The 21,279-nt window shown below is 35.7% G+C and overlaps 1 protein-coding gene and 1 non-coding gene across 4 annotated transcripts; both read left to right on the forward strand.

The window, feature by feature from the left end:
• Positions 1-1,920: 1,920 nt before the first annotated feature.
• LOC145584892 (nifU-like protein 4, mitochondrial) lies at positions 1,921-10,957 on the forward strand. 3 transcript variants are annotated; one of them, XR_014100445.1, is made up of 7 exons: positions 1,921-2,242; positions 2,617-2,778; positions 6,646-6,821; positions 7,306-7,409; positions 7,507-7,618; positions 10,287-10,467; positions 10,698-10,957. XR_014100445.1 is itself a non-coding variant. In XM_081641675.1 (6 exons), exons 1-6 carry the CDS (start codon positions 2,041-2,043, stop codon positions 10,344-10,346), a joined length of 816 nt encoding a protein of 271 aa, XP_081497801.1. In that variant the 5' UTR covers positions 1,921-2,040; the 3' UTR covers positions 10,347-10,603. The 3 variants fall into 3 exon arrangements, 1 of the variants encoding a protein (XP_081497801.1); XR_014100444.1 differs by having other exon boundaries at positions 10,701-10,957; XM_081641675.1 differs by lacking the exon at positions 10,698-10,957 and having other exon boundaries at positions 10,287-10,603.
• A 9,549-nt stretch (positions 10,958-20,506) lies between these two features.
• On the forward strand, positions 20,507-20,613 carry LOC145608189 (small nucleolar RNA R71). The gene has a single exon (XR_014105749.1). It is a non-coding gene; the product is annotated as a small nucleolar RNA R71 (small nucleolar RNA).
• The last annotated feature ends 666 nt before the right edge of the window (positions 20,614-21,279 follow it).

Here is a 21,279-nt window from a genome sequence, read left to right on the forward strand (position 1 = left end):
GAGTTGTTTTTTTACCTCCAATGGTGATACCATACCAACTTCTTAATTTAGAAACTCATGTGAAATCTAATTCCCCAATGGTGAGACTCTCTAAAAATATACAAATGCCACTTTCAATTTATAACTCATCAAATCCTTATTTTTTTTAATATCAAATATTATAAGATTTAAAAATAAAAAAGGTAAAATTTAAATAAATTACAAAATATATTAGAATATTAACAAGGACCCCACACTTTTTGTCAACAAAAACCTTTGCATGCCCCCGGTTTACAATAATTTTATTGTACCTCGAACATTTTGCGAAAAGTGACCCCTTTTTTTTCCACAAAAGTGACCCTTTTTTTTTCACAAAAGTGACCTTTAAAGTGACTCTTTTTTTTTCACAAAAGTGACCTTTTTTTTTCACAAAAGTAATTAAGCTACATATGCAAATTGCAAAACAGAGTATCAAAATCTCCCTAGTGTTTGTTTTTTTCGTTTTTTTCAAAAGTAACCCATATTCTGTTACTTTGATTCGAAATTTTCTGCTACTACTTTGATCTGTTACTATTGCTACTATTGTTACTTGATCTGCTGTGAAAGATGAACGATCAATTTCTATTCAATTTTTCTGTAAATTTAATAAATTCTCTTAATTCTATAACTAATTTTATAATTTCTGATCGATTTTCAGGACAGAAAAACTGACAAATCTAGAGGATTTGGCTTCGTTACATTCGGAAGCAAAGAAGAGATTGATGTTGCGATCGAAGGAATGAACAGCTAAAAACACTGCAACGACCGTCAGAACACTGTTAACGAGGCTCAAGCTCGCGGTAGTAGCGGCGGCGGCGACGACTTCCATAGTGGGTGAAAAATTAGATTAACATACATACCTCGAAATTGTCTGTAGAAGATGAATCATTGATCAAAACAGGAAAATTATGTTATAAAATCAAGATAAAATTGAAAAATAAGAAGGAAATTGAAGAACAAAGGAGAGAGAAAGAGAGAGAAGAAGTGCAGAGGAGAGAGAAGAAGAGAGATAAGAACAGAGAGATGAAGAGCAGAAAAAAGATCAAATAGAAACCCATAAGGAGAGCAATAAAACCCTAGCCTCCTCTCTCTCTTCTCTCTCCTAAACTCTAGCCTCCATTATCAATTTTGAAGGGGCTTCCATCGGATTTCACCGGTGGAAAGCCCCAATCTTTATTTTCTTTTAAGCTTTTTGTTTCTTAGGTTACAATAATAATGTCTCCCTTGAAAGAAAGGGTCTATCTCCTTCGAAAGACAAGGTTTTTTTTATCTCCTTCGAAAGACAAGGTTTTTCGGACTCCTTCGAAAGACAAGGTTTTTCGGACTCCTTCGAAAGACAAGGTTTTTCGGACTCCTTCGAAAGACAAGGTTTTATTTGTGTTTAATTTGGTCTCTGGTTGTGCGGGGCTACGATTGATTATGACTCGAATTCGGGTTACGGAATCAGCACAAGAATTAGCTTTCTCACAAAATTGCGAAGCAACGACGATTCCACTCAAAAAGTTGTATGAGACAACGAATCGAGAATGTGCCGAATTGTTATATTTATGTATTTGGATAGCCCTTCCCCGATTAATTCTTGTTTGATATTGTTAAATTCGTTTTCATTATTGTTAATTGTCAATTGTAGATGTTGTATGGCTTTATTTAATGAAATTTAATGTCCTTTAGGACTTCTTTCAAAAAAAAAAAAAAAAAAAAAAAAGAAACCCATAAAGAGAGAGAAAAAATAGAAACTTATATAGTAAAACTTTGGCACGTGTAAACCCACTTTTTTTTAAACTTTTATGTTTTGTCAAATAAAACTCAAAGTTAATATCTAAACTTAGCCACTTTCTTTTAAAGTTGTTAAATTTAAATGCCAATTTATTGATATACATTGCAAAAAATAGTTAATCTCTGCTAACAATACTCTTGAGTCTCACTAGAGCCCTCATAGACTTTCGTGCGATCATTTCCTCTATTTTAATCTTCGAAACCTTCCTTAAAACCTCCATTATATTTTAGGGAAGAACACTAGTTATGAGAATCTTACGGAATCTCAGATTAGCTCATCAATCTTTCATTGCCCTAAATTCAAACCCTTTTCGCAATCGATGCATGTATTTTCGATCGCTAGTCTCATCTTCATCTAATTTCCATGTTTCTGATTCTTCATGCACTTCTAATTACAGAAATTTACCTCACAATTATTTGAATTCCAAGCCATGGGCGCCATTTCTAGGTCAGATTTTGATATTTTTGTAAAACCCTAAATTGTGATGTTGATAAATAGGATAATTTGTTGTTTTTTTTAATGATTGTTTATTTGTTTGGTTGTAATTATGATTTGTAGAGTTTGATGGGTGTTTGTTATAGAAATGAATTTGATATGATGATGATGTGAAGAATGTTTGATGATTTATGCTGTGTTAACATCAATTCAATTATTTTTGTAGAACCCTAAATTGTGATGTTGATAAATTGGATAATTTGTTTATTTGTTTGGTTGTGAAGAGTTTGATGGGTGTTTGTTGTGGAAATGAATTTGATATGATGATGATGTGAAGAATGTTTGATGATTTATGCTTTGTTAACATCAATTCAATTATTGAACAGGTCAAAGGAGGACGATGTTTATTCAAACGCAGCCGACTCCAAATCCGGCATCCTTGATGTTTTATCCGGGCAAGCCAGTAATGGAAATCGGGAGTTCGGACTTTCCGAATGCTCGTACTGCCATGAATTCACCTTTAGCAAAAGCACTTTTTGGGATTGATGGTATGCTTGTTAATTTGTAGGAGTATTATTATTATTAGTAGTATTTAATATTATGTTATGATGTTATAGGAAAATTTGATATATACCTTATAATATGTATACACTTGACATTACTTATTTAAGTTTAAAGCAAAAATTCAATTGTTTGGCAAGAAACCTTAACCCTAATTTTTGGCTTGGAGTTGAATTTGGAATTGGAAGTTACAATTGTGTGATTGAATTGGAGTACAAGGCATTGTTTTCATTTGTTGGGTTTTTTTATCTTATTTTATTTTATTTATTTATTTATTATTATTATTATTATTATTATTATTATTATTTCTCAAAAACAAAAGTCATATGACCTACAATAAATTAGTGGGAAGCCGAGATACAATCTGGGCCCCCACTCCTCTGGTTATAGCAAAACCTACCCTAGTGAAAATATGAGCTGCCGCACGAACTCTAATGTCTTGCGTCGTCGAGAATCTCTGAACGCGCTTCAGCAATGCAGCTTCCTTCTCTAATTCCCCAAGAGAAGGAAAGGAGAAGGGAATGAAACCATATCCATTCGCCCGACGAGATTCATATTTAACCCTCTTCCGCTGAGCCGCTTCAACCATAACCCGTCGAGGAACAAAATCAGCTAATGCAAAATTGTTATTATTATTATTTATTTTCTAATGCAAAATTGTGGGACGTAGATTTCGTTGTTGTGTTGGCAGCAGAATTGTTGTATAGTGGTTGGAGTAGAGGGAACAAGGTAAACTGGTAAAGGCTGGCCTGCTTGTGAAGGCTGTAGATTTGGACAAAGATGACTGATTGTGGTTGGGAGAGACGGACGCACGGACAGGCAAGGCAAAACTGCATGAAGGTTGTGCTGGTCAGTTGTTGCTGCCTTGCTGGCGTATCTAGTGGACTGTGGTGGTCGCCATGAACGGGCCATGAGTTGCTTTATTCAACATGGTAGGTTAGTACTTGTAGGATTAAGGTTAGAAATCACTTATTATATGGTTGGGTTAGTTGTAAAAACATCAATTAAGACACCTTAATGATATATTGTTAAGAAAGTTTTTCAAAAAACAGTGTTTCTAAAACACTAGGCCTCTATGTAGAATTTCCAAAAACGCTACACATTGAATTAGAATTTAGGTCTGTTACACAACTAGTTTAATGAGAGTACTTCTACAAACATGCCATGGGTTTTGAGAATCCTGTCAGCATTTTCCACTTTTTGATTCTTTTGTTTCACTTGTAAAATTCTACACAAAGCCGGAGGCGATCAATCTACCAAGCGCTTTACCACCGTTTATCCCTTCTACCTTGATTGGTTATGGGCTAACCAGAATTGAAGTGGATAATTTTGATGGTTGATCTTCAGTCAATTTATAATTTAATCAGTTCAATATAGATTATTATCTAACTTAGCTGCTCCAAAAACTTCAAGACACTTGTGCTTCCTGTCCAAAACTTCAAAGTTCAGTGGCTGCAGTGAATAGAATGCTTGAAATCTTATCTTTGAACCCCATTTTTCTGTACTCAAGATTAAGCTAAATCGGTTTTTGGGATTGTTAATTGCATTTTGGAAGACAGTCCCACAACCCAAACATACTTAACAAGCTGTATGGGTAGAAATCCCATGATCTTGCAGGATCCCTATTCACTTACCACACTGAGAGACTCCAATTGGTACCTTAGAGAAGAAGGATGTGGGATCAAATAACTACATTGGTATAAAAGTTAGCCTTTGGTGACCACTATAAACTGGCCGTGAGTTGCTACGTGGGCAAGTTTAGTCAATATGGGGTGCTAACTGGCAGCACGCTAGTAATTTTAAAATCAAGGTTAGAAATCACTTATTATATGGCTGGGTTAGTCGTAAAAACACCAATAAGTACACCTTGATGATATATGCATTACCTGATTACCATGAGGCCATTCAAGAAAATAAATAAAAAGATGTCTCCAAGTGGACTTTCCAAAACCACGAGGCCATCATGTAGAATTTCCATAAAATACTACATTGGGTTGGTATTTAAGAATGTCCCACAAATAGTTTAATGGGAATACTTGCTACATACAGTCATACATACCATGGTTTTGAGAATCATATAAGTATTTTTCACTTAGCAATTATTGTGTTTGGCTTGTAAACATGGTTAGGAAATGCGGTAATGGGTCGCGGTTATCAGAGATTATACAATTATTGTGAACCCGATTTTAATTGTTGCGACATGCATGTGGTTTGTACTTATAAAATCATGATTTAAGAACCAATGATACTGTCATAGTAACAAAAATCTAGTATATTCCTGAATTTACTAATGTTTAAAGCCATCCTTAAGAGTAACAAGTCGAGGAAAGTTCAATAAAATTATCTAAAAGCTATGTGTCAGAGTGGTAGCACCAAATATCAGCCGAGACCATAAACTATCAGTTAGTCTATTTTAAAGTTTGATACAATGCAGAATATATCGGTGTGGTAAATTTGAAAACAAATACAACTCTGACAGTACGAGAACGTTGTGGCCGATTTTTTACACATGCCTGTAAAATCCTACAAACAGCTGCAGGCGATCAATCTGCCAAGCGCCCAAGCCTTTTATCACTATTTTACCTTGTTTAATTTAAGGGGTAACCATAGCTAAAGTGGTTAATCTTGATGGTTGATGTTTGGTCACTTTATAATTAGGGTAATTAGCTCAATATAGAGTATTATCCAACTTAGCTGCTCCAAAGCCACTATTTCTTCCTGTCCAAAACTGCAAAGTTCAGTGACTGCAACGAATAGAGTGCTGGAATCTTATCTTTAAACCCTATGTTCTGCTGCTCAAGATTAAGCTGAAGCAATACTCGGTAGCACCCTTTTAAAACATAGTTGGAGATGATGTTTGATGAGTAAAGAGTGTGGGGTCATAAAGCTTCTGTTTAGGTCCCTTTTTCTTTCCAAGCTTAAAACTGTCTTCTTTAGTTTCTAATTCTTATTGTCAAGGCTTGTCTGTGGCATTAATCACCTACTGCTTTTGGTATGAAATCCATTGGAGGATTTTGATTTTCTTAGCTTGCCTTCATGATGAATGACATCCTGCACATCTCATGAATGTTGCTAGATATTTTGGCTATGATCACCCGCTGGCTCCTGTTGTCGTTGACCTTGCTTTATCATCTCTTGTTTAACTTTTATCTTTGCAAGAGCGATTAGTCTTGTTATTTTTTGGCACTTGTGAGCAGATTGGCCGAAACCTCCCTATGAGTATAATTCCAGGCTCTCGTCTAGTTAGATATTTTATAGTTATCCAAGTTTTTGTAAAGGTTAAAAATTCTTAAATTCATTAAGCATCATATTAGAAAATCCAATTTTTTAACCAAACTGTCTTTGTATTTTTATTTATTATAATTATTATTCTTAATGTCACTGTTATTAAAATTAAGCTTTTAGTAAGATTTTTGAATTCTGATTGTTAGGATTTACAGGCTTATAACAGGGTTTCTTGTATTGACTTGTAAGGGTTTTATAATCGGGGTTTTATAATCGCTTAAAAATGAATGTTATCTTTTTTCTATGGGAATGAATCTTCTATCTTTGGATTCTTTTTTACATATATATGCTGGTGAATTTACTGGCCTCTTTGGGTCTTTTAAATTTCTCGGTAACTTTGTCTCTAACGAATTGTTGTTGACCTTAAAGTGATGGAGTCTCTCTTTCTCTCAAAGGAGTCAAATTTTCTTGTTGGTTCTTGCTTTCTGTTTGATAACCATAACAAGCATCATTTATATTGGCCGAGTTACCGAATGGCTTAACCCGCTACAGTGAAATAAGCCTTGCTTCTTTGACTGTTTGACATGTGATAGTGTTTTTTGTAACCGTAGCTCTTACTCATTTTACAGGAGTTACACGAGTCTTCTTTGGATCAGACTTCGTAACAGTAACAAAGTCTGATGATATTACATGGGATATTCTGAAACCGGAGATATTTGCTGCAATCATGGATTTCTATACATCTGGTCAGCCATTATTTCTGGATGAAAGCACTGCAGCTTCCAAGGACACAGCTATCCATGAAGTAAGGCTTGTACCTTCCAGTTTCTCAAATTCTATTTTTCCATTGAGCTCTTAATAGAATTGTGTGCATAATTTGTTCTAATTTATGTCATGCTGTGATTTAAAAGTTACCCAAATGTTTATAAAAGGGTCTTTCTTAGGGTGGGGTGGTAGCTTGATTTTAAAATTTTTTTTTTTATTTTTTTTTTTGGGGGGGGGGGGGGTGGGGGTGGGGGTGAGGGTTGGGGGGTTTTGGGGGGGGGGGGGGGTTTAGATGTATGTAGACTGACAACAAGGTTAGTAATCCGCAAAGTCTTTTGCTAGAGGTTTTGGTTAATGCTACCGTAATTAAATCTATTTATGTACTGCATTTTCTAGCCCTGTGTAAAGGTAACTTTATTCTTTATAGTTGCAACCTGTGGGGGAGGGGGGATACGTGTGTGTGGGTGAGAAATGAGAGTAATCTAGCAGTCACCTTGATTCATAATTATTAACTTATGTTGCAGGATGATTCGGAAATTGTTGCTATGATAAAAGAGCTATTGGAGACTCGCATACGGCCTGCAGTGCAGGATGATGGTGGTGACATTGTGTATAAAGGATTTGATCCGTATGTTTCTGGTTCTCTGCATATAATCTGTTACTATTTTCTTTGGTTTAACTTTTTATTTATTTATTGTAAATGACACTTCTTCGTTTCTTTTCAGGGAAACTGGAATAGTCAAACTGCAGATGCAGGGAGCATGCAGTGGCTGTCCTAGTTCGTCTGTGACTTTAAAATCTGGCATTGAGAACATGCTAATGCACTATGTGCCTGAGGTGAGCCTGCCATTTCTGTCCATTTTGATTGACTTCACCCTACTCTGTTCTTGCTTATTACTTTCACCGTTTTTTTTTTAATCGCAACATATTCCTTTTTTGGGAAATTGCAAATTGATGCAACATAATTGGACCAGTGATTCTCTCTCTCTCTCTCATCTACTCTGATATCTTACTCTAAGGATTATAAGCTATAACATAGACTAGTATCTGTTTCTAACATTTGGCTGTAGATATCAAGCAGTGGTCCAAATTTCAGCTCTTCTCTCTCTCTCTCTCTCATATCTTTCAACATAGACTAGTATCAGTTTCTAACATTTGGCTGTGGATATCAAGCAGAGGTCCAAATTTCAGCACTTCTCCTTGGAACTCTTCTGTTTATAAGGTCTTTAAATGGTCAAATCTATGAAAGTTTAATCTGCAAGTTGGTTCCCTCCCTTGCATTAAAAATTTTCGACCTCTTCTACTTCAACAGTTGAACTTCACTTGTTCAATATAGGTTAAGCCTTCACCTTGTAAGCCTTGTTTTCCATGGAAGCAGGTTTCTCTGCAATGGCTATAGCTTGATAACTTTGGACTGTACAATCTTGCTTCTTTGACAGGCATGGAGATGCTTCATAATCTAGTGTAAATGAAATTGGCTCAGTTTCTATGTGTGTGACTTATCATCCTTAGATTGATAGGGATCCAACAGAAAATGTAGTAACTTCAAATGCTCGACTACCTCTTAAGAAATTTGACTTGGATGTTGCACAATCTTCAAGAAAAATCATTTTTGATGCCTGCTGGGCAGATTCGATCTAGTAATTTTAAGATTGAACAACCTATCCACTATATTTTTATTAAACTTCCTAGTGTGCCTTCTTAAATCCACCATCCTTGTACTGCTCCTTTTTAGTAGTTTGAAGTAGAAGTGTTTCAGAATTGCAATTATCCATCCTGTACTTCTTTAGATGCTCTTTTGCAATTTTTAGAAGCACCACATCATTTCTCTATATCAAGGGTTATGGTTGGGATTGTTTCCATCAGTGAAAAATATATACTCTTAATGTATCTCCATCGTTGTGCCTCTTAGTTTTTAAAGTATAGCATATACAAAGATGTCCTTTAAAGCCTTACACCCAAAAGACTTATTGATCTTGTAACACTAAGCTGTCAATACTTGCTTGAGGCTTTATAGATCCTCATTGAGCTTCAAAATTTATGTCTTGTTCTTCATCTCAAATCTTGGTGTAGCTTTGCATCGCTCTTGTCTTCAAATATCAGTCAATGAATGCATGCCAAATTAATCCACTTTTTTTTTTTTTTTTTTTGTTTTTTTTGTTTGTTTGTTTTTGTTTGTTTGTTTTTTTTTTACTATACTATCTTTGTAGGTTCTAAGATATGGATCCCGGTGAGTGCAAATGTTTCATTATATTCTGTTACACGTGGTCTGTGCGACTGTGCCCGGGCCATTGCAAGAATTACTTTGTCCATTTATGATTTCAACAATAATGCCAGCATAATACGTAGTATTAGGGCATGTTCACTTCAGCTTAATTTCAATTCAGTTCAGCTCCAATTAGTTCAGTTAGTTCCTAATTTCCTTCACTCATAAAATATTCATTTTAGCTTTATTCAGCTCAATTCCAATTAGTTCAGTTTAGCTCAGCTCAGATCCTTAAAGGAGGTTCATTTCTGTATTTAAGGAATGGAAAAGAATGGTCTTGGGGTTTTTTCTAGTGTCGTATCATGAGGTTATGGTTGGGAATTGCAGCGACCCATTAAATAAAAGATCCTTTGTTGCTTTGAAATGTTGCTGATAAAACTTGATTTATTGCGTTGTGACTAGTGACATGTTCATTGATAGAAGGAAATTGTCTAGAATTACCCTAAAGACAGGTCGTTTTTTTTTTTATTTGTTAAGAACTATCCAGAAGTTAAGAAAAGTTTGGGTAGCACTACCCAGTAATGTTTTCCGTCCAAAAAAACATTAATAGGGCCTACATTTTCACTTTTCCCACTTAATTAACACCCTTAATTACCTTCTCTCTCCTCCCTAATTAACTTTCCCTAAACCCTAGAAATCAAAACTCCTTAGTAATTAAAATGCAATTGAATTCAATCTCAAAGTCAAAATAACCAAAACCTAAAACTCAATTGAACCCCTAAACCCTAAAAATCAAAACCCCCAAATTTTTTGAACCCATAAACCCTAATCCGAATTTCTATATTACACCCTAATTATGTTCATTGCGTTCAATTAAAACTTGTAAATAGATACAACAAACAATGAATTAAAAGTAAAGTGTAAAACATTACATGAATAATTGAGAATTTGTGTTCGATTGAATGAGTGTGTTCTCTTGGATTTTGTAAGTGAGAATGGAGGGAAAGTTAATTAGGGTGAAAAGGTAATTAGGGTAGTTAATTAAGTGAGAAAAGTGAAAAAGTGGGTTCAATAACGTCTTAATTGGACGGAAAACGTTAATAGGTAGTGCTATCTAAACGTTTTGTAGCTTTCGGATAGTTCTAAACAAATAGAAAAAAATTGGTAGTTGTTTACAAATGACCCTATCTTTAGGATAGTTCTAGACAAAATTTCCTTAATAGAATCTGTGTTGGAACTCGGAAGTGTCCTCATAATGTTGTAATATTGGATTTGATGTTGAGTTTGTGATACTTTCAGGTGAAGGGGGTGGAACAAGAGTTGGATGATGAGGAAGAAGAGGCTGTTGCATTGGAATAGAGCTTCTTGATATTTCATTTATCCAAACCCTTGAAATGATGGGAATTGAGGGTCAATGGATTTGTATCAATCTGTAAACAAGGGATATCTTTTCTGTTGATTGAGTTCAAAAGCTACACAGGTAGTATATAACTATATATCTCTATATGTCAATTAGTCTCCCTTCTGTTTTTTTTTGGGTCATCTTTTTATAATAAAATTTGAGAACATGTACATCATACATTTTTGTTCAAATAATTACTGGTCTCTTTCTTGAATCCTGGTTTGCGTAGCTCTGCTGTTTCAGGCTATACAGTTGATTGTAGATGTAGATGTGCTAATGAATGGTAACTTGTTTACTCTTATTTGAAGCAGCTCAAAAGTTTTGTAGGACATGCAGCAGTGAGCAATATGAAATGGTTGCGTACGTGCCTGCTTTCTTGCTTTACATTAGTACTACTATCAAATGCGGGACATTCTTCACTCTTGGTACTGCTGTCAAAATAATAAGCGATATCTACTGCTAAGACTTATGATACGATGATATCTTATGTTTTTCATGTACTGTAAATCTGTAATACTTACGTTTTTTTGAGGGGTTTACCATAATCAATGGACCAAGGTTAATCTTAAAGCTGCCATCAAATGGACTTCAAAATATCGATTTTCGATGGTTTTTGGTTACATTAGGCTTAGGGTTTTCTTGCCAAAACCTGGACCCTGCAATTGAGAATGGTCCTTCCCTTAATTAGTTTAGATCGAAGGTGTAAGTTTCTTTACTTTTATTAGTTTAGTACTTTAGTATGCTAGGGTTTAATTAAGTTTGTTTCTTGGCTTCGGGAAAACTTGTTAGCCTTGGTTCTCTTCATAGTCAAGGGATTACTTTTCGTTGTTTGTTTTGGATGGGTTGCCCATGGAATGCATTAATTAAATGTCATGCGTTGTCTACAAATAAAATCTAAATTCAACAAATACACAAAAACAAATTAAACAAAGGTTTTCTTATTTGTTGAATAGATCTTGCACTATGCTACATCTCTTGCACACATCGCTATAATATACAACCTTTTTAAAGACACGATCTAACGATTCTTTGTATCGAAGAAAATGAATTTAATATGATTCATTTGAACGTCCTCGGAAATTTAAGAATCTTTGTAATCCCCAATGATTCTTTACCAACGAACTAATCATAGGGCAAAAGAAGATAGATTATGTTATTAAGCCCTAACATACAATAATTTCCTAAAGGGAACGAACAACTACACCAATGAGTCAACGACCAATGAGTCAACGACCAACAACTCCATCATAGGATGACTGGGACATTTATACTCTACTCGTGTAGTTTCATTGAAATTAACAAACGAAAATTTAATGAAACACAAACAAAGAAAATGGGTCGAAAATAGTCCAAGTTATAGACTATTTTCGGCGTAACAGCCAAACAAAGTTCAACTGTATCGGGTAAATTTGTGTTACTAGCTTATTAATTTTGTAGAGGGGGGAAGGGGGGTGTTTAGAGTTTGTTTCAATTCTCCTCTGAGTTTGGTTTCTTGGATTTACATCTTTTGTTGAACATTAAAGGCTCAATTATAAGTTGTTTTCGAGATTGTTTGACGCGCAATTACCTTGACTTTAAAATTATTCATACCAAATAGCGCCCCATGCTAATGCATGTGTTTAAAAAAACGACTATTTCATCAAATGCTACTAAGTACTTAAAAATTTCACCAAATGCCATCAAGGTTTTCAAAATTCATCAAAATGCCACCGAGCTTTTAAAAAATTCACCAAATGCCATTAATGACTAACGGGCGTTAACTCCATTAGTCATTAAGATTAAATCTTGACACGTGTCATAATATGATTGGTTCATTTTAATTAATAAAAAAGATATTATTTTTCTTCATTTTCGTGGCAAAAATTGCTCGGGTATAGTTTTGGGGGTCATTTTGATTCTTTATGGATACAAATTAAGCTCGGAATTGACAAAAAAATAACGTAAATGCTCCGTTTTGTGTTTTGAAAAATATTTCGATTAGCGTGTTGTTATTTTTTAACCATCAAAATTGATCGGGTAAGGTTTTGGGGGTCATTTTGACCCTTTATGGGTACAAATTAAGCTCAAAATTGACAAAAAAAAAGAATAACATAAATGCTCCGTTTTGTGTGTTGAAAAATATTTCGATTAGCGTGTCGTCATTTTTAACCATTAAAATTAATCGGGTAAGGTTTTGGGGTCATTTTGATCCTTTATGGTAACAAATTGAGCTCAGAATTGACTAAAAAAAACATATATGCCCCGTTTTGTATGTCGATATCGTAATTTTTTTCGGAAAAAATGTGAAACAGGGTATTTACGTTTTTTTTTTACCAATTTCAAGTTTAATTTGTACCCATAAAGGGTCAAAATGACCCCCAAAACCTTACCCGAACAATATTCATTACGAAAATCGAAAAAACATATTATTTTTATTCATTAAAATAAATTATTATTGTGTATTAATTAAAAACTAATAGCATTTGGTGAAATAATTTTCCAAAGTAATGGCATTTGGTGAAATAAGAATTGCATTAACGAAAAACTAACGTCCATATGTTATTAGTGGCACGAGGTGTCATTGTATTGTTAGTCAGTGACATTTGGTGAATTTTGAAAAATTTGTTGGCATTTGGTGAATTTTGTAAGTACTCAATGACATTTGGTGAAATAGCCGTTAAAAAAACAGAAAAAAAAACCTATTTTTCTCAAAATAAATGGCACGTTGGACTTTTTTGACTAACATAATAAAAACCATATTTTATCATAAAATATGTTGTTAGGTAGGTATTAATATAAAATTTCATAATATAACTTTTTTTATATTAATTTTCATTAATATTTTATTACATAAAAACACGGTCAAACTAGTGCATCAAAATATATACTAAGTTTGACTGTAACAATTATTTTGGGACGGAGGAAGTATTAAGTATATATGCACACTAGCACATAGCCTTTAATACAACAAAAAAAATAGGCTTAACAACATATTTTTTGTGTGTTCTTTTTGTGAACTGCTAAACAATGCTCCCATTTTACAGGGCACAACTCCCTTTTTGACATGGAAGGACGATATTGTCCTTTGTGTAAGTTGTAATATATAATGGTATAATATCATTCCCGACCCCTCCACTTACTACCACGTGGTAAAAAAATTTTCCCCGACACCACCACATCCGACCCCAGCACATTAAATCCACCACCAAAAATCCAAGTTTTTTTTTGTAAAAAAAAATTATTAAGCATTAGCGACGGGTTTAGGGCGATGGACGACGACAATGTTTTAGCACCAGAGGCTTCGTCGGAGAATTCTCTAAGTCGTCGTACTTTTAAATAAAAATTGAAGTAAAACACCCGCCTAAAAAATTAGGTGGATCTAATTTTTTGGGCGGATGTAATTTTTTTTTGAATTAATTAATTAATCAAATTTATTATTGTAATCTTTGTATTATTATTATTATAATTTTTATTATGATTATTATTAATTTTGTGATTAATTAGGTAATTAGTATTAGTATTTTTATTATTGTTGTTATCAATGTTGTTGTTTTTTATTTTTTAATAATTTTAGAGAGATGAAAATGAGAAAGAAGTTACGAGACAATTGTGAGTTCAAATCATAAATGAGAAATGAGTGTGGTGAGTGTCGTGACTAATTATTTACGAGGGGCAAATACAAAAGTTCGTATTAAAATGCGAGCGGTACCTTGTAAAATGGGAGCATTGTTTAACACCCCCCCCCCATGTTTTTTTCTTATTATATGGAAAAAAACGCATATAGTTATTATATACTCCCTCTTTTTTTTTTCCAAGTGTTATACTTTGACCGACATATAATTTTCGGCAAGTACAAGTTCATGCCCCAAATTTGAGAAATTCGTTAATTTGATGGCATGAATTGTAAATAACATACAAATGCGTGCCCCTTAGTTCAAGCAAACCAACAACTCACCACAACTCCGTTAGATTGGATTTTGGACGCCAACTTTATGCCAGGTACAATAGCTGTTTGTTGCATGTTAACACTTGTTAACTATGGTTAGTTACTGTACACCACACTAGCAAATTTGAAACGTACATGCATTATTGCCCTGAGTTGCCCATCAATAAGAGAATGGAAATGGTATTGCCCTTTGTAGCGATTATCAAGCTATAAGTGAATTTCTTCCTTGAGTTTATTGTGTTTTCATGTATTGTGAGTTGATTTATATTGTAAGATGATTAAAGTTACTCAATTTTGATTGTAGGCGGAAATGGTAAAGCAGCGGTAGCGATTAGCAAGCTTCAAGTAAGTTTAACTTCCTATCTCCTTTATTGATTATAATATGGTTTGATGTATAATAGGTTGATTTATGTTGTAAGTTTATTAAAATAACTCAATTCAAATTTTAGGTAAATCTGTGTTGAACTATATATGGATTATATGATTATGGATGAAGCAATAATAGAGGAAGATGTTACTACTTCTTGTAGGGAATATTTCAAGCATTATCCCAAACTTGAACCCCACTGTGATCATACACTAAAGCACGGTGGCGTCCAAAGGGAAAGAAGATAGAGCAAAAGAGTCGCCAACAAAATTTAGGAACTTGTAAACCGTTCACGAGGTGATGAAGGTTACACCCCTTAACGATCCAGGATATCGTCAACTCCAATAGGTCTGGAACCATGACTGGGGTTCGAGGATGAAGGTACAAATCCAACCTAAAAGAAATTGAACCTGCCCTAATAATAGTCCTCTACTTTATTCTGATCGTATTCATGTGCGCTTTTTGACTAACATACAATCAATAGAATTAACCCTAAACTCGGTTAATCTATGTTGGTTGAATATTAATGCACAAACAAAACTATTATTGGCGATCACTTGAACTATAATCATATTAACCATAAACAAGATTATTAATTATCTTATTAAGCGTGATTACAAGTACCAATTCCCTTTAAACATGCATAAAAGGTGAGTTCAAGCAATAACAATAAATATAATCAAGCAACATAATAATAATCATCATAATAAAAATAATCATGACAATAATAATAATGTTAAAGCATAATATTAATAGCAAGATCCTAAGCATGATACTAACAAGAGTAATAACAAACCCTAGCATGTCACCAAACATATAAAAATCAAAGCTTTAGCCCTAACATGATACTAACATGAATATTAGGAAGAGAATAGGAAGCATCGCAGGAATCACAATTGTCATATTTGATATTAGAAATTTTAGTTATTACCCTAAACATGATACTAGGAAGATCAAAATACCCTAACATGACACTAGGAATCATAATAACAACCTAGACAAGATTTCTATATCATAATATCAATAAATCAATTAAAGCACTTACTTGGATGCCTCGTACCTCTTTCTAATAACAAAATACACGCGTTAGTAACTTCAAGGAAAATAATAAACAAACAATTAAATTAAATAATTGAAATAGAGATTTGGGACCAAACCCTCAGAAATTAAACCTTACACGTCTAGGGTGAAGGCAACTTCGAACATGGCTAGGTGTTTCTAGATCTTGTGAATGCGGAATTTTTGTATGCAAAAAGCTAGTTTAGAAAAGAGAGAGAGAAATAAGCTTTAGCTTAGAGAGAGAAGAGAATTAGAGGAATAAGAATTGATGAGAATTGATGATTGAAAACAGAATTTTAGAAGGCTATTTATAGAGAAAATCAGCCGGATGTGATAAAAAACGAATTAGAGTTTCGAAAAGAATAAAACACAACTGCAGCGCCAAACACGCGCGTGGCGCCAAATGTTGGACTCTAGCGCCAGACGTCAGGCGCTGGTCCTGTCGTCAGACGCTAGAAATAAATTTCCACGCATTTTCTTAATTTGTTAAAATTTAGCCATACAAGAGGGCAAAATCGTATTTTCCTTAAAAACACTTCTTTTATTCTGATTAAAACTCTAAAAAGTCAACTAAAGTCAATTTATTAATGCTAATTAAATTAGGAATGAAAAGAACCTTCTAGAAGAATCTAGAAGACTATAATCAATCCTAATCACATTAGGAATGATAAATCATAATTAGGCCCTCCTCTAGATCATTGGGCCGCATATAAATATCAAACCGGGCCCAGTTTAGTAATTTGGCCATACCTTCCTCATTATTCATCGGAATTGGGCTTATAATATATCGTTGAAAAGCTCATTTCGAACCCGACCCAAATACACCATTATTGGACCCTAGCCATGGACCAAACCAAACTGGATTGGCTATTTTCTTAAATAGGTTTTCAAAAATAGAGAGAAAGAAAAGAATATCCGCAACACTAGACTTTCCACACTTTCACTTCATTCGATTATGATTCGACGTGAAAGGTACTCATCACTGGGTTTAGTTTTGGGGAGACACAAATGGGTGTCTATACTTCTGTTGGTGGAATTAGTTTGGGTGATGATAATAACCCCAAATTCATATGTTCTGAATCGATGACTTCTGTTCCGGTCAGTATTGAGCCTAACAATAACACGATTGATTCTGTCATTGGTGAGTTGTTGTGGAAAACCCCTGATTGTGTTGTGAGAGAAATTCCAAGTAGTAACCCTGTTGTATACTCATCTCCGATCCAAACAATTGAGATTATTATCTCTAACAACCGGGTTAATGTTGTTACCGTTGTAGAATCACCGAGGGTGGGTATGGTTTTAGATTTTGGCACGATATTGAGATATATTATAAACAATATGCCGAGCAAAAAAGGTTTGGGGTTAATCGCATTCAAGGAAATTTTTCAAAGAAAACTAAGGAGAGTAGGGGGTTAAGATGGCGATGTGAATGCTGGGGTGCTCCTAGCATGAGGGCGCTAAGGGAGGCTAAGAAGAGGGCTAAGGCGATGGAAGTGTCCGGGTGTGGTGGTAAGGTGAATGGCGTTATAGGACAAGATGAGCTAAATCAAGGGAAAAGGACCTCCAAAGAGTGTCAATGTGGCGCTACGAAATATGCTAGTAATAACGAGGAAGGTGAATGAGTTATAAAAGAAGTGAACAATGAACATAACAATCATAATCCTATCCCGAGCAAATCTAAGCTGGTGAAGGAGTATAGAATGAAGAATTACACACCTTCTGTTCGAAAGCAGTTAGAAAACTTATAAGAACAGGGTGTTCCCATATCTTAAATTCACGGAGGTTTATCCTAGGGGTGGAAAACAGATCAGGTCGGGTCATTTTCGGGTTCGGGTTAAAACCCCCCAACCTAAACCTGATCTGTTTAGCATTTCGGGTCGAAATTCTTGACCCTAACCTGATTTTTCCGGGTTCGGGTCAACCCGAAGTTGACCTTATTTAACCTGATTTTTTTTAAAGATTAAAGAACATTTTATACCAATAAAAATCAGAAAAATAAATCAATACAAGTTGAATTTCAACTTCTATAAATCTGTAAATCATTAATTTAAGGAAAAATTGCTCCCATTAATCTGAACTTTGCCTCATCCGCCGAAATTAATCCCAACTTTCGTTTATTATCTATCACTCCCAACTTTAGGGGGTATTAATTTCTATTGCACACAAATGACTTGCAACTGGTAAATCAGGTAAATATTTGTGATTATTTTTTTTTTCACACGTGTCAATATGTAATTGGTTGAGAAAAATAAAGAAAATAAAAAAAAGAAAAATGTAAAAAAAAAAATAAGAACAACCCAGCAGCACCCCCACCACACGAACACCACACCCACCACCACACGAACACCACCGACGCACACCAAACCAGCACCACCGATGGCCACAAATGGCCGATATTGGCCACAAATGGCCAAAAATGGACGATGTTGGGGCTAAATACCCTAAACCGACCGATTTTGACCGTTTGTGGCCGATTTCGTGGCTAGGCGTCGCCGATTTCGTGGCTGGGCTTCGCCGATTTCGAGGGTGGGGGGGTTATCGGTGGCTGAGGAAGGGTTATCGGGGGTGGGGAGGGGTTATTGGGGGCTGGGGAGGGGTAATCGGCGCTGGGGAGGGGTATTATCGGGGGTGGGGAGGGGTTATCGGGGGTGGGGGAAGGGAAGGGGTTGGCTGGGCGGCGGTTTCCGGTAGCGGGGGGGAGGGGTTTTCGGGGAAGGGGTCGATTTTCCGGCGGGGTGGGTGTGGGGGTGGGGGTTGAAGGAGTTATGTCTTCGTCGTGTGAAATTACTAGATATATAATTGGATCAAATTATGGAGATAATTAAGTTCGTACTTTTGGGTCGTCGTTTTGCCATAGTTAGAGGTACTAACAATCTTTGGACTAGTAAAATAGCCCAAAGCCCAATTGGACGGATCCTATAAGGTCACACAAAGGGGCTAGATCGAGCATTAGAGGACGAGGCCCATCATGGGCCTCATCACTCTAGGTGTCCGGCCATATGGGGATTAGAAGGAGTTTTGGGATTCGTGCCCTAGTCTAATTATAATGAGATTATAAATAGACTAGGTGCCTAGGTTTACATGAAGAGAAGAAATTAACTGATCAGTGTGATCAAACCCTAATTAGCAAACACGAAACCCTACCCCTCTCAAAGTCTCTCTCTCTCACGGCTCTCTCCTCCTCCTCGGCGCCAGTGGTGTCTTGTGGTGGTGGTGGTTCGTGCGGTGGTCAGTTGTCCATAAAGGTGGTGATCGCGGTTTTCCTCAATCACTCGACCAATCTTGAATTGGTGGACGACTCGTTCGAATCTCGTGGACTAAGTAGAGGAGCAACGCTTAGGGCTCTATTCTCTCCCTGATTTTCCTGTCGAATAGCTTCGTGGAATTCACACGTCAAAGGTATGATTATGTGTCTTGTGTGTTACACATGTGATTTTGGGATTGGTACTTGATTGAATATGATTCATGTTATTATATGACAAGGGATAGAAAAACTACCCGGATCTTTCAGTTTAGGTGGAGATTTATTTTGAAGTACGACACTACATTCTACAGTGAAAGCTATTGTCTCTACCTTACTAATAGACCTTTTTCTTGTCAATATTTCCTTCATAAATTTTGCATATGCGGGAATTTGTGTAATTAATTCAGTGAAGGGAATTGTTACCTGCAAATCTTTGACCATCTCCAAAAACTTACCAAACTGCTTATCCAAATTAGTTTTCAAATGACGATTGGGGAATGGAAGTTTGATAACTGGCTTTGGAGCATTATTGCTCTTATCTGGAGCTGCTACCTTCCCTAGAGTCGTACCTTGCAATGTATTATCAGAAATATTAGTACTACTCTTTAGCCCTGCAGGGCTATTAGCTACATTGTCAGGTTTAATGGAATCAAGATTAGGATTATTCATTAAAACAGGTTCATCATATCTGGGAATAGGGGGGCCTTCATAGTGTGAACCACTCCTTAGAGTAATTTCAAAAGCTTGATCCGTAGGCCTGGTTGGCTGTGCTGGCAAGGCTCCCTATTGACGGGCTTGCAGAGTAGCAAAAATTTGCGCACTTTGATTATCTACAATTTTATTATGTGCTATGATCGAACCAATTTGGGCATCTCTACTCTCCATGTGCTTCTGCATACTAGCCAGCATCGCTCTAATTTCTGCCAAAGCTGGGTCGGAAGATGAGGAGGGTTGTTGTGGTTGGTTCTTCTGGCCGGCGTTGGGGTGGTAATATTTCTGCAGTTGTTGTTGTGGCGCCTGTGATTCTTGTGGAGGTGGCGGATTTTGAACATTGGTGCTCCGGTAGGAGAGATATGGATGATTCCGGTACCCATGATTGTAGGTGTTGGAGTATGGGTTATTCTGCCTATAAGCTTGAAAGGCATTAACTTGCTCCACGGAACTCCTGCAATCTTGCTCCCAATGACCTACAATTCTACAATTTTCACAGAAAGCCTCATTAGCATTATTATTAATTGCAGAAACATTAGCTACATTTGCAGTATTACGATTATATAGTTTCTGGCAAATAGAGGTTAATTGAGCTTGTAAAAAGGATATAGAGTCGACACTATGTTTCCCTTTATTAGCAAAGCCTCTAGGATTCCCATATTGGGAATTATGTATTGTCATATCTTCAATAACTTGACCTGCATCATCAACAGTAAGGTTCATAAACATCCCACTACCTGCAGAATCCAGTATTATTCTAGATGAATTTCCAATCCCATTGTAAAAGGCTTGGATCAACTGCCATTGTGCCACATTATGGTGGGGGCATTCTCTCTGAAGATCTTTGAACCTCTCCCAAGCCTCATATAAAGTTTCATCGGCCTCTTGGGCAAAGTTCTGAATAGCACTCCGTAGTACAACTATTCTCTCTGTAGGATAATATTTATTATAAAAATTTAAAACAAGAGTTTCCCAGTCATTTATACCAAGTGCAGTTCTATTTAATCCATTAAACCATAATTTGGCTTTTCCACATAAAGAGAAAGGAAAGAGAATCTCCCTGATTTGGTCTTGTGTGACCCCAGCTTGCCTGATGGTATTATAATACTGACAGTAGTCTGCAATATGAAGATTTGGGTCTTCACCCTTAGCTCCACTAAATTGCTTCCTTTCTATCATCGTGATAAATTGGGGTTTAATCTCGAATTGTACCCCATCAAGAGCTGGAGTGGGAGTAAGGTGTGGAAAATATGTAAGCTTTGGTTGTGAATAATCACTAAGCTTCTTAGGTACCGCCATTTCTGATTCTGGATCTGAAGATACCTCTGAATCGCTAGAATCAGTTGGAGGGTCTCGGCGATTGTTATTATCACCAGAACCCGCCAGGATTTTCCTGTAAAAATTCTTTTGTCTATTGAAGGATCGTTCGATCTCAGGATCGAATGAGATATAACCTGATCTGGAGCACCTGGGCATAAACAAAGAACTAAAAGCAAATATGAGACTTGCCTCAAAAAACTAACGTTCTCTGAGACAGAAAGAAATAACCTATACTACAGAAAACAATCAGAAATAAAAATAAAA

This window comes from Chenopodium album, chromosome 2, assembly GCF_948465745.1.
Source record: "Chenopodium album chromosome 2, dcCheAlbu1.1, whole genome shotgun sequence".
Lineage (NCBI taxonomy): Eukaryota > Viridiplantae > Streptophyta > Magnoliopsida > Caryophyllales > Amaranthaceae > Chenopodium > Chenopodium album.

Coding starts and splice junctions, on each gene's coding strand:
- LOC145584892 (XM_081641675.1), top strand. CDS start 2,041: ATGAGAATCTTACGGAATCTCAGATTAGCTCATCAATCTTTCATTGCC. Junction 2,779..6,645: donor AGCACTTTTTGGGATTGATG/GTATGCTTGTTA, acceptor CTCATTTTACAG/GAGTTACACGAGTCTTCTTT. Junction 7,410..7,506: donor GTGTATAAAGGATTTGATCC/GTATGTTTCTGG, acceptor GTTTCTTTTCAG/GGAAACTGGAATAGTCAAAC.